The following is a 17,261-nucleotide window of genomic DNA, read 5'->3' as shown; positions in this document are numbered from 1 at the left end:
CTCCCCTCATCCCCCCACTGCAGCCAGACAGAAGGAGTACAGCGAGGAGGCTGCCCCCCTCCTCACTGATCTCCAATCCCCCTGGCTGCAGCAGGGAAACCGTACAGGTCCTGTAGTCCTGTGCACTCCACCTGGATCTCTAGGCCATGACTCCCTTCTACAGCCAGGGGGATGGGAGATCAATGCTCCCCTCCCTCTGGCTCCAGCAGGGACCCCAGTGCCTAGGGACCCAGGCAAAGCGCTTTGCTGTACTCGCTGCTACAGCCAGAGGGAGGAGAGTGCTTTTAGTCTTTTTAGTCTTTTAGCCCCGCAGCAACGCGCTCCAGCAGGGCCCTTACGTAGCGGGCTCCCTTCTGCAGCCAATGGGAGGGGAGTGGTGCGCCACTTTGAAAGCCCCCGCAGGCCACAGGTTGGGAACCACTGGCCTATGCTGTATCCATTCTGTGGATAAAAATTTAATACAGAAATAACAACTTACATATCTAATTAATGTCTTCTGTCTGCTCAAAGTGGTGTACAAATAATGAGATTAGCCTCAATACACTTTTTTGAGATAGACAGTATCCCAATGTCATATATGTGAAAAACCACATGTTGAGAGGCTAAATAACTTAACACATAAGAAGTCTCACGCAGAGCCAACTACAGAACTCAGACAGATCTCCCTAAATTTAACTTTTTTAAGAGAACAAATTAAAACTTTTAAAATTATATAGAATCTAATTGTCTTAAGAAGGTCATTTTCTGATCTGAGGGTAGCGCAAACACTGTCAAAGCAAGAGGGATTTTCTATTGGAAAATAAAAGAACTAGAATAAGCTCTCTCTCTTCTTTTGTTTTTTAATCTCCACAGACAGATTAACTAACTTGGTTTCTCAGGGAATTTCTTGGACTGAACTATTCTCCCCTCTTTGCCTTCTGATTTTTTCCTGTTCTCAGATCACTATCATGTGTAATTTCTGAAGACCATTTTCTTTATGTTCTTTTCTCCCAAGTCTGGGGAGGACTATCAATTCTAAACAGAATAGACAAAAAGAGCTGAAATCAACACAACAGTTGTCAGTGTCTGATGTCACTTGAAAGGCCAAAGCCTATTTCAGTTTGCACATTGCAAACTGATCTCGAGGGAGAACTTCAGGTTTCAGTGAAGAAAAATGGCTGTCAGCCTTGTGCGACAGCCCATAGTATTCAGGACCTACAGAGGACTTTCCTTTTGTCTCAATTGAGAAAGATTAATTTTTTTCTTTTAATTTGAAGTTAAAGTGTCCAGATTTTGGTAATCTGAAACTAAAATGTTTTGAAATTTTTTGTTTTGTTTTCTTTAGAAGACAAGATGCAACAAAACTAAGCCATACGTTGATTATTCAACTTGCATAGAGTGATTTTGGTCTGTCCAATGATTTGGAATGCGTTTCAATTTTACTTAGAAATCTGAATGTTTATCTAGCCTTAAAGTATGCTTTATAACAAATCTCTAAAGTTCAACTAAAATAGAACAACTAAGATTACGTCTTTTTTAAAACTCTTGGACACCTTTTGCCAGTAATTTAAACTTAGGAGGTAAAAGCAAAGCTACATAGAGCAAAATGTATTATTTCAATACAGATTTCTGTTTAATGAAGAACAACCTCAGAGTCTCTCTTCTCCCAAGGATTCTACAGAGAGAGGGAGAGACTGCTACTGACTCAAATTATCACACTGGCAGCAAGATAGTATGCTGCCATAGTATTAGATAGCAAGATAGTATGCTGCCATATTCTAAATTGTATTGGTTTTTACAATAATTAAAATGTAATGGTGAAATAAATGCTAATTGTTTTGAAAAAGGATAGTGAAATTCTGGAAGTAAACTGGTTTTTTGTTGTAAGAGACACAAGTAGTAGAGTCATAGTGTTTCTTCTCTCTGGTGAAGGACACAGAGTAAGGAAAATATAAAATACTCAGTTTATTGTAATAAAAAAAGAGAAAATTTGGATGCAACTCACCTTTAGCTCTGCTTGTATGAATCCTGCCACGAACCCAAGCCACTTCATCAGCTTTCTCTACTGTCAAGTCTTTTATGCGAACCAAAACTCGATCTGTATCAAATGAAACCGTTATTTTGGTATGTTTAGCTTAACAGAAATATTGTTTGTCATTGCACTCTAAACACTACACTTCTTTACAGCAGTTACTGTAAACACTTTTAGTTTTTAGCACGTCCAAGGAGGGCTTTACTGCAGAAGGGAGTCATGACCTAGAGACGTAACTTGGACATTGCTAAAAACATCCCAATCCCATAGGCCATGAATTGTTTTGATCAACTAGCTTTAAATTGGTTCAGGCTAGCTTATAGTTTGACTTGTAATAATCACTGGGGACAAGGCCTAACTGAATTTAGAGAATAGAAGCAGTGTACTCCAAACCAACGGAACAAATGCTGTTCCATGTCCTAGGACCTGCTGAGCTAATTTAAACTTCATTAAATCAGTTTTAGAATGGTAACATTGTACATGGCAATTTTATTTTAATCCCAAGAAAGGGTCATCCCTGCAGTGTGGTTCAAAGACAAAAATGGAAAGTTCTTCGAGAGATGTTTAGGTTGCTTCAGTGTCTGAAAAGTGTGTCTCTACTTCCAGTGCTACAAACAAGCTGAAGAGGCATTGTGAGGATCTGTGGAACTTTCCCTATTAAAAAATTAACATTTTAACCAATTAGGCCATGTCTACACTATAGGGACTATAGAAGCATGGCTACGGTGCTGTAGCTATGCCAGCATAATCCTGTAGCGCAGATGCAGCCTATAGTAACGGAAGGGGTTTTTCCATTGCTGAAGGAACACCATGTCCCTAAGTAACAGTAGGTAGGTCAACAGAAGCATTCTTCCCATCAACTCAGCTGGGTCTACACCAAGGGTTATGTCAGCACAGCTTTAATACTTGGGGTTGGATTTTTTTCAAACCACTGAGCCTAATTTTAAGTGTAGATTAGACCTAAGTGACATCCATATTTTACTGTCCAATATTTCATCATCTGTCTTTGCAGATCAATGCATACGGTTTCAGAGCATGTAAACATTTCAAAGCAATAGTCCTGCAGTAACAATTAAAAGGATTTATTTTTTACATCTGTGATGTAGGATAAATGGGCAAAGATAGGGAGACAAGCAGTGACATAGAAGATAGAAAAATGGTGTTTTAATTCAAAACTGGCATCACAAGTAACCAACATAGTATAAACTTTCTTAGAAGTTTGTTTTCTTTTTGTAACTGACCTGGTTTCTCTTGTGATTGTATCATTGGTGACATTCCATACCTTTCCTTAGCATAATCCTAAGAGGAAGGGGGAACAAACAAAAATTATTTTGTCTAAGAAATTTATATAAAAGCATGAAAAAATAATTAATCAACTTGTCCACGTCAGTACAAGAGAGTAATCTAAAATAATTATAACATTACTCCCCAAAAGCTTCCCCAGATGTTATTATGATAGTCAAGACAAGCTGATTTACCACTGACAACAGCTACTAGATTAAATACATAGGAACAGTGCATTCACAGTGGAGGGATCCTGAAATCCATTTTCCCTCTTAGTCCCACGGAACCCATATTCGCAGATTCCAGGGAACAAAGTAAAGCTCATCCATTTACTCAGGCATGTGACTGACAAGTGAACAGAATTGGCATTTTTCTTATTCTATTAGCCTATTTGGGGAGTTGTATATATTTACTTCCAGATAATAGCGACTCACCAGATTCTGAATTATTTTTAGTGAAGCCCTCTATGCCCAGAATTAATTATGAAGGGTTCATTTTTCACATTTTAAAATTCAACAAGTCTGCTCTCTGGGCATGTGTAAATTGATGCTTGTGCCGTGTGCCATTACTAAGATAACATTTTCTTTATACGCAGAAAGACTTTGATTTTCGACTTCTTAGCTTTGACCTGTGATCTCAAAGTGTAAGACACTAAGGCCTCCCAGGCCACCGGGAACTGGTGATCCTGCCGTAACTCATATTTTGGTGTAGAGTGACAGAGGCGTTGATTGGGTACATGACTGCTCCATGGGAATAACTGGAGCGTTTGTCATTGTAGGGGGCTGGAGCACAAGACTTATGAAGAGAGGCTGAAGGAACTAGGCTTGTTCAGTCTACAGAAGAGAAGAATGAGGGGGGATTTGATAGCAGCCTTTAACTACCTGAAAGGGGGTTCCAGGGAGGATGGGGCTAGGCTGTTCTCGGTGGTGGCAGATGACAGAACAAGGAGCCACTGTCTCAAGTTGCAGGGTGGGAGGTCTAGGTTGGACATTAGGAAAAAGTTTTTCACTAGGATGTGGTGAAGCACTGGAAAGGGTTACCTAGGGAGGTGGTGGAATCTCCATCTTTAGAGGTTTTTAAGCTGCAGCTTGACAAAGCCCTGGTTGGGATGATATAACTGAGGTTAGTCCTGCTTTGAGCAGGGGGTTGGACTAGATGACCTCCTGAGGTCCCTTCCAACTCTATGATTCTATGATCTGGGGTCGCCGGTGGTACGCACACCAATGACAGAGAGAATAAAAAGCCTAATTTGTTGTGGGGCAGGAGCTCAGCTACTACACGGAGGGTGGCCGTGTAAACACAGAGACCTGCAGACAGAGAGGCAGCCACCCCCTGCGGTAGGGAAGAGCCCCTGTGACAGGCCAGCTGCTGGGGACGGAAATAGTTCCTCTGGGAACCCAGGCCGGGGAGTGGGACGCGAGCACGGAGCCATCTCCTGGACTATACGCACTGCCCCTCCCCCCACCTGCCGTAGGGACACCAGCCTCCCTTCCCCTCCCCCAGGGTGGGCACAGCCCTGGGCCTCCTCGCCAGCCAGCAGTCCCCAAAGCCCTCCCCCGGGATGCCGTCCCTCACGGCAGCCCCAAGCACCCCTCCTTGGACGTGCGGCCCAGCCCCCGGGTGCTTTCTCCCTTCCAGCCCTCGGACCCACATCGGCTGGCGACGGCTCCATGCTAGCTCGGTCGCGCTCCTGGGTCTTGCGGGCGGCGCTGGGCATCTGGCCGGCTCTTGCAGTGCAGCAGGTTCTGTGACTGTCCCTTGGCGGCTCCCGTACAGGACGTGGCGAGCCCCGCTGCCCCTTAGCCCAGCTCTGATCGCGCGCGCGCGCACACGACTCAGTCAGCTCTAACCGCGCGTGGCCGTGGCCGCACTTCGCCTCCAGGCACAACGCTCGCGAGAGCGGCTCCCGGCAACGCGAGAACATCCGCCTGCCGAGGGGCTCGGGCCCTCTCGCGAGAATTGCAGACAGAACTTGCGGGCTCCTCTCGTCTTAGGTGCCTGTTCTCATAGCGGCCCCGCCTCCTCACGTCCGACTCGTCCTACTTCTTCTTCTCACTCCGGCCGGCTCGGCTCCGCCCCGCCCCTGCGGCCCCCGCTCGCTCTCTGGGCGACTGGGGCCTAGTCTTCCCCTCCCCCCCCCCCCCGTATCCACTAGCTCTACCGCTGCAGGCCCCTCCCCCACCCCACTGCCAGTGATTGTGCTCCCCGCGGGCGGCCTGGCTCGGGGCGCCCAGCCCCCCCTGCCCCAGCCATCGCTTCGGTACCGTTAGCGAGGGCCGGGCAGGCCGGTACCTGGGGGATAGCGCGCGCCAGGCAAGGCCAGGTGCTTCCGCCTGCTGCAGCCTGCAGGTGCCAGCCAGAGCCCAGCTGGTGCCAGCAGTGGAGGTTCTGCGCCGCTGTTTCCCGCTCTGGATGCTTTCCCTCCCCCCACCCCAAGACTGAGGGAGAGGGTTAACACACGAGTCCAGATTAAACTGGCGCTTGAGTGTCTACATGTGGCCTCACAAAGCTCTCGCAGCATTGACTGGTGTTCCTCGCTGCCTGCCCCGGTGTGTACTATTCTGTACTGGCTCTGGTGCAGCTTCGCTCCCAGCAGGAGTCTGCGTGGTTGTGAACTGTAGCAGGCACAGACTCTCATACGTGACACAGAATCCTTTCTTGCCCCTGAATTGCTGCATGCAACTGGAAGGTGACGGCTTTAGCAAAAAGAGAGGAAATGTGGTTAGTATGTGGTGTTACTGTAGCTGTGTTGGTCCCAGGGTATTACACAAAGTGGGTGAGGTGAGGTCATATCTTTTACTGCACCAATTTCTGTTGGTGAAAGAGACTAGCTTTTGAACTACACAGAGCTCTTCGCTTTGGGGAAAGGTACTCCATGTCACAGCTAAATACAAGGTGGAATAGATTGTTTATCATAAATAGTTAACACATTCTAGGACCTAAAGAAGATCTCTGTGTAAGCTTGAAATGTTGTGTCTCTCCAACAGAAGTTGTCCAATAAAAAATACCACCTCGCCCAGCTTGTTTTATCTAAAAACCGGTCTGAGCATTTCTGTGATACCACTCCAGCAAAGATAACTAGAGAGCATAGTGATAGTTATATTATGTTTTAACAGTAATATGAGCACCAAAATTTTAGGCTTTCAAGAAGTGTCAGATTTCTCTTTCCCAGTTCCTACAGTTGCACTTAATGACAGCAAATACAAATCCTGCACCTCAACACTAGATGAAAGGTGTCTTTGCTGCTGTATTGAAAAGGCTCATTGCTCTCTGAAATTTCACTACCACTGAATTTGCTGCAGAATCTGCACTTTTATTTAAACTCTTTTTTGTGACAGAACCTGACAAATGCAAACTAGAGTACAAAGTGATGCAGTGATGTTTGCCTGAGTGTAAAAAGCTTGAAGCAATAGCTCTAAGTCAGGGGTTCTCAAATTGGGGGTCATGACCCTTCAGGGGGTCATGAGGTTAATGGGGGTGGTGTTTGTGAGTTGTCAGCCCCCATGCATGCCAATAAGGGTGGCAATGGCATGGGGGGGGGGGTCCATCACTTTTTTGGGTGTTTCGTCACAGCCTGAAATATTTTCAAAGGGGTCTCAGCAAAAAACATTTTTGAGAACCCCTACTGGATTCTATTGCATAGATCCCCTGTGACTTCTCAGCTTTGACCTACTCTAAGTGAACTGTTCTTTTAAACAGAATAGTAACTCTGAATTATAAAGGTGGGAGTTTAAAAAGCAGCATTAACTTTCATTGCTGATCCATTTATAAGAAACATCCACTTCTAATGTGCTTTTCCCATAGTCCAAACCACATCTCACACCTCCCAGGTGCCATGATCCCCAACTTTCTTCTGCCCAGCTGCCAAAAATCTCATCTTCCACATGCCCTACAATACAGAAATGCATTTTCAGTACAAAATTCTGCAACACACTGAAAATAAAAAAGAACATAAAAATTAAAATACAATGACAATTGTACTAATTGTATTAATTTTTTATATTTGATTAAATACAAAACTCAATTTTATGTGTATTTAAAGCTGCTTTAGGATTTCCAAGCAGTTGCACCAGAGCGCCACAGGATCCAGGCCCACTGTCACAAAATTTAGGACAAGCTTGCTGAAGAGTACAAGAGGCATTGTTTAAAGGTAAACAATAGCTCATCTGCTGTACCTTCTGTTATGGAAAATGGTTGCCACTTTTTGAGGCACTTTTATTGAAAACCATTTAATTGGGGGCACTACCTGCAGTGAACCCAAGAGTGATGAGTAGGAAAAACCTGTTACTAGGCACAGACCAGTAGAAAAGACACTGGGAGCTCTGCCTAGAATGGGCTGGCTATTCCCTGTGGATTCACTGCGGATTACCAAATGGGGATAACATCACCAGCAGCCAATCAGATGGTCCTCTTGAGTATACATGGATGAAAGGCCTATTACACTTAAGTAACAAGACATGACAGACCATGTGTTAGTGCTAAATAATTTATGTCTCAGGCATATAATTAACCACAAATCCAAGATGAGATCTGATCAGCAATTTGGGATTTAAATTAAAACTAGCTTCGCTATCTGAAAGATAGTTGGCAAGTGTTATGATCAGAAGTGCAATACAGAATTGCCAATTGCTCTGTTTAGAAAAGACAGTCCCAGTTTTGTTTTGGTTTGGTTTTTGGCAGACATTTAATCATTTTTCAATTCTATTCTGCCAACATTTTTTTATTGGCTCCATTGCATTTCAATGCTGCTAAAGTTAGTCCCTTATTTATACCTCCATATGTCCTTACTAAAAGGTTTCACATTTATTTAATAGACTTCAGTTTTTAAAGTCAACTTTCAATATTACAGATACATTTGATCTTTAGCCACAAATGCTGTTTAGATGTTTAAATATTGTTTAGAGTTGATATTATTTAAATACTAACATTTGGAGGCTGGCCTAAGGCTCCATGCGCTTCATATTAAAATCGGTATCATGAAAGCTATTAAAATATATTGCTGTTTGCACTTAAGAGCTTAATCCTGCAAGATGTGGAGTAGTCACATGGCTTGTTGAAGTCAAGATGAATTGAGGGTGCTCAGCACCTCACATGATCAATCCCTGTCTATACAACAATCTACAAAAATGTATTAGATATCCTTTAATCTCCCAAAATGCACTTTAATTAATCAGAAATGGAGAGTTAAATATAAAATGTGGTTTTGGGAAGGAGTTTAGGCATTTGATTTTAAATCACTTTACGATAAAAAAAGTCATCTGATTTGTCGTATAATAATGTTTACTTAGGCTCTGATTACAAGGAGGCTGCATTTTTGACTAGTCAAATCTTGGAACTTTTGAACTAAAGTATAGAATTAAAACGTATGTGCGGAAAAAACAAAAATTGGGTTTTCTCAGAAAGGCCTCGGAGCTCAGCTTTATTGCCATCTAGTACACTTTTTAGTGTGCCAATGACTCTTTGTCATGGGAAAGGATTTTAAAGTTTCTCCTATTTTGCATGCTGCAGAACGTGTTTCAATGGAACAAAAAGTTGCATATGTATTTTTCTCCACAATTTCATTTATCTAAGTATTTATATGGCTCATCAGCTCAGTGTCGGAGTGCCTCCACAAGAAATTAAAAACAAACAAGTATAAACATAAATTCTCCCTGCAGCATCTGTAAAAGATAACTTGAATTAGTATTTGAATTTTTTTTAAATTATAAATTCATAGTCTGTGTGAGAGGAAGCTAAGTTATTTATAACTTTCAAATGTTGGCAAGTATGTATTTTGTAATTTATCAAAAAAAATTGTGCACAAACGTCTGTAAAATGAATAACAAAGGCTTTGCATCCAAATCTGAGTAGGAACTGGATTTGGCAAATCCAAATCCTTCCTGGATTTTCCCAGCTCCACTTCCTTTAGGAAGTTTTTAGTCAATGGGAAACAAAGCCTTATTCAAAAGATTAAAGCCACAACTATTCTCTTTGTTTTACAGCTTCAGTCATGGTTTTCCTCTAACAAACAACATTTGCAATTAATAAAACTTCTATGAAATAGAAACTTTGGAGACATACGTGCTTATGATAAGAAGCAAGAGGTATTTCTTTTAACAGAACTTTATACAAAGTCTTGTAACCTTTTTTCATTAAGATGTTGATGACAATTGAGTTTCTCAATTAGTTTTGGAAGGGTCTTCCTTATAATAAAACAACATGTACTGTGATCTGTGAGGATGGAACATGAAACAGGAGAAAAATCTTGTTGACACTTCATCTATAATGGGTCCCAGGGTGATTTTAAATGGCTGAAAAAGGAAACTACTCAAATTTCAGATGATGCATAGTTAATCACTGCTTATAAAAGTGAAAAAACTGCAGCCAACTGGGATATAATACTTCACACTTCTACAAAAATGTTGTCCTGTATTACTTCCATCATACAGATGTTTGAAGTGTGAATGCAAATATTGTAGTTATCAGTGCATATGTAAAAGAAATGCCGAATATTTTATCCTTCCATTTACCTTCCATTGTTTTTATGCCAAGAGATATTTGATTGATATTTTCATATTTACATCCACTGTGTTTTGCTCATTGGTTTTACGTATTGAATCCTAATGAATTATCCATGTATACAGATACACGAAGGGCTGTATTATGGCTTTTAGTTATAGCCCTTCGGTGAGTGCATGGTGAAGCTGCACAACCTAGTCAGCAGTGTTGATTAGTGACCCATGGTGTGATCCTATGGAGATTATGAAGCAAACTTAATTTATATATTGGTGAAAATGTTGCTGTTAGTAGTTATAAGAGATTTCCATATAGTTGAAACACAAGTAGGGAAGTACATAAAATAGGAAGGGGTTGGCAATAGGTTGAGGTCTAAGGCCTAGTAATCATTGGACTTAGCACAAGTGCTTCACCTAAGGTTATAAGATTTAGCAACATGTAGCTTGTGACAAACAACTAAATTGCAAATAAGCAAAAATAAGTCTAAGGTAGTAGTTTTTGCAGGATTTTTGTGTGCATGTATCTATGGAACTAACCACATTGATATATTGAAAGCATTGAGAAAGGAATTGGCACAGATAACTTAGGGCAGCTTTGGAAGTTTAATTATGGTGCTGCGGAATACCAAACAAAGTACCACATATGGGCAAGGGGCTGAGAACTCATGAAAATAGTCCCAGACGTGTGAATAGACAGGGAAAAGTTGTGTAAAGATGGCGTTTGCCTGACCATAATTGGGCACAACAGGATTGACAGGTTGATATAAACTGGACTGTCGCCTCCCACTCATGATGTACTCTATTGACTGCCTTCTGTCTGTGTTTTCCATCGTCTCTAGGGGTTTGTGAGTGTGACAGCACTAGGGATTTTTCCATTGTATGTATCTGTTTTTGGTTCAGTTGCATTAACACTCTTATTTATTTGAATTTTAAATAAAGTTTTCATGTCTATGTGACTATACATGTCATTCACCAAACTTGTTAATTACATAGTTTATGTAGCTGCCGAGTAAAAACCTGTTATCTGTGACAGGTGTATTTGCACCCTGAATTAATGCTAAGGCTACAGCAGGATTAGTAGGAGGCACAGTGCCTTAGAGAGCCTTCCAGTTTGCAGGAAGAGCACTACCACTGCTGTACGCCATGGCTCCACCTCCTCCTGCCTCTTTTGGGGTGGCTTGTGTCCAATAGGGTGCTGGCAGAAAGCAGTCCAGAAAACAAAGGGCCTGAACTGTGGTAGGGTTGCCAGCCCTCTAGGATTGTCCTGGAATCTCCAGGAATTAAAGATTAATTTTTAATTAAAGATTATGTCATGTGATGAACCTCCAGGAATACATCCCACCAAGATTGGCAACCCTCAACTGTGACAGGTCCTTTTGTGGGGTTAGAGAAGGTGCAGTTACTAGAAAGTTCCCTTGAACTTTTCCCCCTTGTGCACTTGTGTAGGGGTTGCTTACTGTACTTAAAGTTTCCATTATTTGTGCTTTTACCAGTGCCTCAGTAGTTTGTATAAGTACCTCTGAAAGCATATAGCACATTGTATGACAAGAATACCTCATTTATGCATATAGATCTGTATCTTTATTTTTTTGAAATTGTGTGCTTATAATAAATTAAAATATATCAATAAAAATGTTATTTGCTCACTTACTAAATTTATTATTTATAGATGCAAAGACTTTGTTTATAAAATGGTGTGCTTTTTCTGAGCTAGTTTGCAAAGCCACTGCCTTCTCTTCATTAAAATCCTTCCTGAAGAACTACTTCTTTCATAAAGCATACAAGAAATTTGTTGACTGTCTTCTATTTATTCAGTGTATTTATTTTATCATCATAAAATTTTCTTTTTCTTCATCCTGCCATGCACTAGCCTTCACTGAGCAACTGCCTTATCTTACTGATGTGAATCCTGTCCTTTCTCCCCAGAACTCCCTTGTGCACTGTGACCCCTGTGGTGTTGTGTCTGAAATTAGTTTTTAAGATCTTCACTGCAATGATCTTGTCTTTTTTTTTTTCTGTACTGAAAAGTTCTTTGTACACTTTTGGGCCCCATCAAGAATGATCCTGTACCCTAGGAAGACAGTCTGACATAGATGATCTCACACTTTATAATTGTTGTTTCCAAACAGCAAAGCCAACTATTGTCCATTTTAGACTAATTGCAAGAACAATGTTATTTATAAAATGCCTTTTCTGAGTTATAGAAACATAACAAGCATCTTAAGTCACCTGTTTTTTTTTTAATACTTGTAACACAAATATAGATATAGATTTATTTTCTTTCAGATTTTGTCAACTAAATGTGCTTTTGCCTTGAGACTTTGTCTGCTAAATTTCAACATGGACTAAACTTTTGCAGTCAAGTTATAAACCCTTTGAAATAGAAGGTTATAATAGAAATGCTGACTCAGGCCTTAGATACAGTGGCAGGAACACTGCTACTAGATTAGTAAAATATGAGTCAGGAACCAATACTAAATCTGATCCTTTAGCTTATCCATTAAGAGTAAATGTTCTTTGTCCCTGTCTAAAACAAACAGGGAACTCAGAAAGGTCGTATAAATGATTATATGCAATAAAAATGATTTAAAATACAGTTCTTACATTTTCCTACAGAAATCATAAGACTTATCTATAAACAAAGTCTGCTATTGATTACGGGAACTACAACAGACATTTTTACATGTACACATTGAATCAGACCCCAAGATGTTAGTCACACAGTGGAAATGTGGAAGTGGACTGAGTGATTCCTAGAGGAAATAAATGCTAGCATGAGAACAACAGCTGAACTAAAATCCCATAAGCCAGGAAAAATAGCTACACAATTACACTAACAGGTGGTTGGTTTCAAAACAAATTTCAAGGTCTGACAGCTCAGTGCACCTGCTTTAGGCTGATTTCTTTTAAGGGTGTGTGTTTGGCATGAACCATTGATAAAAACCATAATGCTTTGTGCCTGAGAAAAGTCATCATTACCATACAGTGAAGAAAAACTATTAAAGCTTGCAAGAAGCATTATTTAGCCAATAGCTAAAAGGATTCCTTCTGCAATTTCTTTCATTACATTTGAAACCTTTCAGTGCCAGACCTAATCAGACAAATATATCTAGGCCAAATTAATTCTGGTGTAAACAAAAGTATCTCCATTGAGTTCATTAGAGTAATGCCCCTTATACCAGAGCTCAGTCTGGCCCCTGATCTTCCCCATGAGCAGAGAATAGAATATCATCTCTTCTGAGATTATATGTAGCAAACTCAATAGATAAATTAAAAAATATTTTAAATGTCCATATAACTTTGCTAAATTTTTATCTTTGGGGACGAAATTGTGTGTTTGTTCTCAGCTCATGAACTTTTTTTTTTTTTTTTATGTTTGAGCAAAAAAAGTTTAGCCCTCAAGGGGTGTGGAAATATACACATTAACCATTTACATTTGAATGTTTGTGACCTTTCTTTGAACAGCTCCAGTGTCTTAGCAGTACATGTTATAAACTTGAAATTTGACAGAGATATAATCCTGGTTGATATGTCTGCCTTTAGTGGTCTGGTGAAAATTGGTTTTAATTTGATCACTTTACAGGGGTTTAGGGTAACATTTTCAAAAGAGTCTATGTTACTTTGAAATTCAAGTCCCACTAATTTTTAATTGAAGTCAATGGGACTACTTGCAGTGCATAAAGTTAACCATGTATTTAAGTCTTTGTAAGATCTGGGCCTTAATTTGGGCATTTCTTAATTTTGAATGCTTCACCTTGCAACCTTAATGTATTTTTATATAGTATTTTGTATGCAGTAATTATGTTAGTTCTGTAGATATTTCCAGTATCATCTGGAGGGACACACAGAAAGTGACACAGTTTACAGTATCATCTTTTAACTTTATTCAGAAAACCTGAATGATTAAATAAAACATACACAGTCTGTACATAAACCGGGAGGATAATCTAACTTTAAATAGCTTTTGGAACTTCAAAAAACACGTAAGTGGTAACACAAAATGTGTTGTGTCTTAGTCAAAACATTGCAAACAGAACACTAAGTGCTTACTGTCCAAATACCATAGAAAAGATTTCATTCATTAAACTTGGCCTCTGCTGTACTATGAAAGTAACTCTGCAAATATCAGTAAATTTATAATCTAAATTTCCAGTCTAACTCTTTAGATACTTTGTACTGTTATGGGTTTTTGAATCAAACTTAAAAAACCTAGGTTTTGTCTGCAAATCTTAAATATTTCTCAGCACTTTTTGTAGCAACAGAAGTTTTCCCGGTTGTCCTTAGTTAAAATATTCCTCTTCATTCAGTTGTACTGGTTGGTTTCTACTACCTTCCCAGAGATGGCAGCATTTCAGTAGGACTGTATGTATATAATTTGCAAAGTGCCTTTGGATCCCAAGAGTATTATTATTATTAGTTGTAATCCTACAGGGAACCGTCAGTGCTGAAATATATGAAACACCAGACTAGTGGTTGTGCTGTGTGTCAGGTTCCCATTCAGGTTGAGAACATATATTTAACTTTTGTGGGAAGGGGAGTACTTTGTGTCACTATATCAAGTGACTACATTCCCTCCTCAAATCAACATACAAGCATCATTCATAGTCCCTGAGCTGGAGAATTAGTTTTCTTGATACAAAGTGCTGGAGAAGAGAGTGGGGTATATAAACGGGGGAACAGAGATCCCAGGCAACCTTATGCAAGACATATATGCAACAGAGAGCAGTTGTTCCCTAATGCTGCCCCTCCTGCCCCCTAATTGCTGTAGGGTGTAGACCACCAGCCACAGGCATTTGGAGCCTCTTCTTTGTGGTTTTAAATGAGTTGCTGGTTTTAGTCTTCATCAAGCACTTCATTTAATGCGTTCCTCTACAGCAGATAAAAAAGATCCGGATGTGGCCCAATGTCTGTAGTAGGGAAACTGAGGTGAACAGGATGTGACTGATTATTATTTCATCATTTCTTTTTCACAAATGAAACTATAGAAATCCTAACCTACCCTTTTTTGTTGTTGCTCTTTTAGATTTGATAAATTCTTTACCTGGCTGCAATGTTGTTTGTAGAAACTTGTGCGCACACAAGTGGAATGACATCTTTTTTTCATTTATTGCAGACATTCCAACTAATTCACTATGCATGGCTGCTATGTCTGAATTAACCATGGAGATGATGGAACAGTAAATCAATTAGTAAATATTTCTTTACTAAATATGTTCTTATGATTACATTTCAGCCTCTCTGTGCTCAGTGGATTTGAACTCTCTCTAGTTGCAAAAAAATGGAAGAGAACAATGTCATGGAAGGTATTTAAATACAGCATTTAAAATATACTCTAATCACGTATCTTTCCAGCTTTCTTAGAAAATGTCAGTTATCGAAACATTTAATTTATTAATTTAAAATCTTACTATTTGGTTCTGTAAAGCAAAAGTCTGATTAATCTATCTTTCTGTGCTATAACAGATGATTTGCATTCCATACAATTACAAAAATGTTTGTTGGTCTATGTGACATCTGACTCATGAAGGGCTGGGTTTTTATAATGTCTTAGAGGGCCAAGTGAGTTGGGGTTTTTTTTGGTTGGTTTCTCTTTTCACATGAATTTAGTGATTGTGAAAGGTGCTGTCTTGTCAGTTTTGGTGAATGAAGTCCCAACATGTACTTTCCCTACTCTGTCCTGCCAGTGTGGCTCAGTGTTGATCAGTCTTCATGCCCTTTCAATCCTTGGCCTTTTACAATGAAACTATGACTAAAGATGCCAATAACATGCAGTAAGGACCACTTTCTCCTTTTTCTGACATTGAGCAATTGGTTTTTAAATTAAATTGTTCTTTAAATAAAAAAAAATCATATAACTTACTTGCTTCCTGAAGAACTTAGATTATGCAGTGGTGTAATGCATGAGCCTGTGCCACTGCTAGAGAAAACCACCGTATCATAAAATCCACTATCACTATTGGCAGTCTCAGTGGAGAAGGTATGGGTTTAACGGACTTGTGGACTGAACTACCCTCTTGGCACCCACTAAAGACAGAATAGTTCCACTAAAGACACTGTAGTTCCTTGAATGCAGGAGTGAGGTACATTGGTGGGGCAACATGGAGAAGTTTGTACTCCCACTGGCGGGATGTACCTATTTAGTCAATACAGAGAGAATGCCAGTTTCCTAGATTATTAGTTTAACATTGTTACCAGCTCTAAACTACTTAAACTGAAACCTCAGTTGTGTTTCTCTGGAACAAAACATATCACAAAGCTCAAAACTAAGTATATGAAATCCAAAGTCAAAGTGTCCTCAGTCAAGGGGATCCAGTGATTGAATGAACTTCCAAAGAAGATCAGATGAATCCAAAGTCTGAGCACCTTTAGGAAAATCTGCTAAACCTTCTGCTTTGGTAGAACTTTCCCCATTACCAGAACACATTCACAATATCAACTACTTCCATCCTGTGTCACTTTACTCCTGAAGTAAATTATCCAAAGCTAAACTTCCTGTGAAAAAACCAACCAACCAGAAAACCTGAAAAGGGAAAAGAACCAGATATTCCATGAAGTCCACTAGAAGCTATGCTGTTGCTAATTTTATTAATGTGGAAGTGTTGAAATACTACAGTGGTGGGCAGCAGTACTGAATCTCAAGATAGATGGACAGAGATGAAGTTCTGTCAATAAAACAAGTTCTTGAGAAAGTATATCTTCCAGGAGATGCTAAATGTCTAGTAGATGGAAAAAGCAAAGAATAGTCAAAAGGTAACTTTTCAAAACATATATCTTATATTTTTGTGTACAAAAAGCAACATGAAAAATCCTTCGAAGTCTGTACCATTTGATCTGTTATCATAATTTTCTTATGATTTTATATTGCTTCTGTCACATGCATTCTAAACACCAAATGAAACTAGATATCTATTAATTACTTTTGAAGAATCAGATTTCAATAAAACAAGTCCTGGCTGGGATGATTCAGTTGGGGCTGGTCCTGCTTTGAGCAGTGGATGGACTAGATGACCTCCTGAGGTCCCTTCCATCCCTAATCTTCTATGATTCTATGAATGGGTGTGTAAAAGTAATTAGGAAATGACATATTTTCAGCCTCTTAAGGCGTATAAGCCAAATTTACCCCGTGTAACTACATTAACTTTACTGGTGTTACTCAGTCAATTTCAGAAGATTTGGATCTCACTGAGTTTCTGTGCACATGTGGAATCTGTATTAGGTACAGCTATGTTGTTTCTAGTAGAACTCTAGCAGAATCTCCCTCTCCAAGGTGGACAGAGTTTTTTGTCTGAAGACAGATTTAGAGGTATGTTGTAAAATTACTGTGTAGACTACATCTGAGGTGAGGATGGGAAGAGAAGTAGGGCCTAGTTCTGCTCTCACACCAGTGTCAATCAGGAATAATTTACAGAAGTCAGTGGAGCTACTCCACTGTAAAACCAATGTAAGTCAGTGGAGACTCAGGACTGTAACGT

At 39.9% G+C, this 17,261-nt stretch overlaps 1 protein-coding gene across 1 annotated transcript in view; it reads right to left on the bottom strand.

Moving 5' to 3' along the window:
* DARS1 (aspartyl-tRNA synthetase 1) overlaps positions 1-5,159 on the bottom strand; it is a 56,678-nt gene extending 51,519 nt beyond the window's left edge. The window contains exons 1-3 of the mRNA XM_067549516.1: positions 4,947-5,159; positions 3,253-3,310; positions 1,985-2,077 (exon numbers count right to left, since the gene is read on the bottom strand). Of these exons, the coding sequence (XP_067405617.1) occupies positions 1,985-2,077; positions 3,253-3,310; positions 4,947-5,012 (217 nt within the window). The 5' untranslated portion in view covers positions 5,013-5,159. The remainder of the gene's footprint in view (positions 1-1,984; positions 2,078-3,252; positions 3,311-4,946) is intronic.
* Positions 5,160-17,261: the final 12,102 nt, after the last annotated feature.

This window comes from Emydura macquarii, unplaced genomic scaffold (genome assembly GCF_026122565.2).
Source record: "Emydura macquarii macquarii isolate MOO-44397 ecotype Brisbane River unplaced genomic scaffold, CSIRO-AGI_Emac_v2 contig_1253, whole genome shotgun sequence".
NCBI classification, from domain to species: domain Eukaryota; kingdom Metazoa; phylum Chordata; order Testudines; family Chelidae; genus Emydura; species Emydura macquarii.
This window is presented reverse-complemented; position numbering and strand designations above follow the sequence as displayed.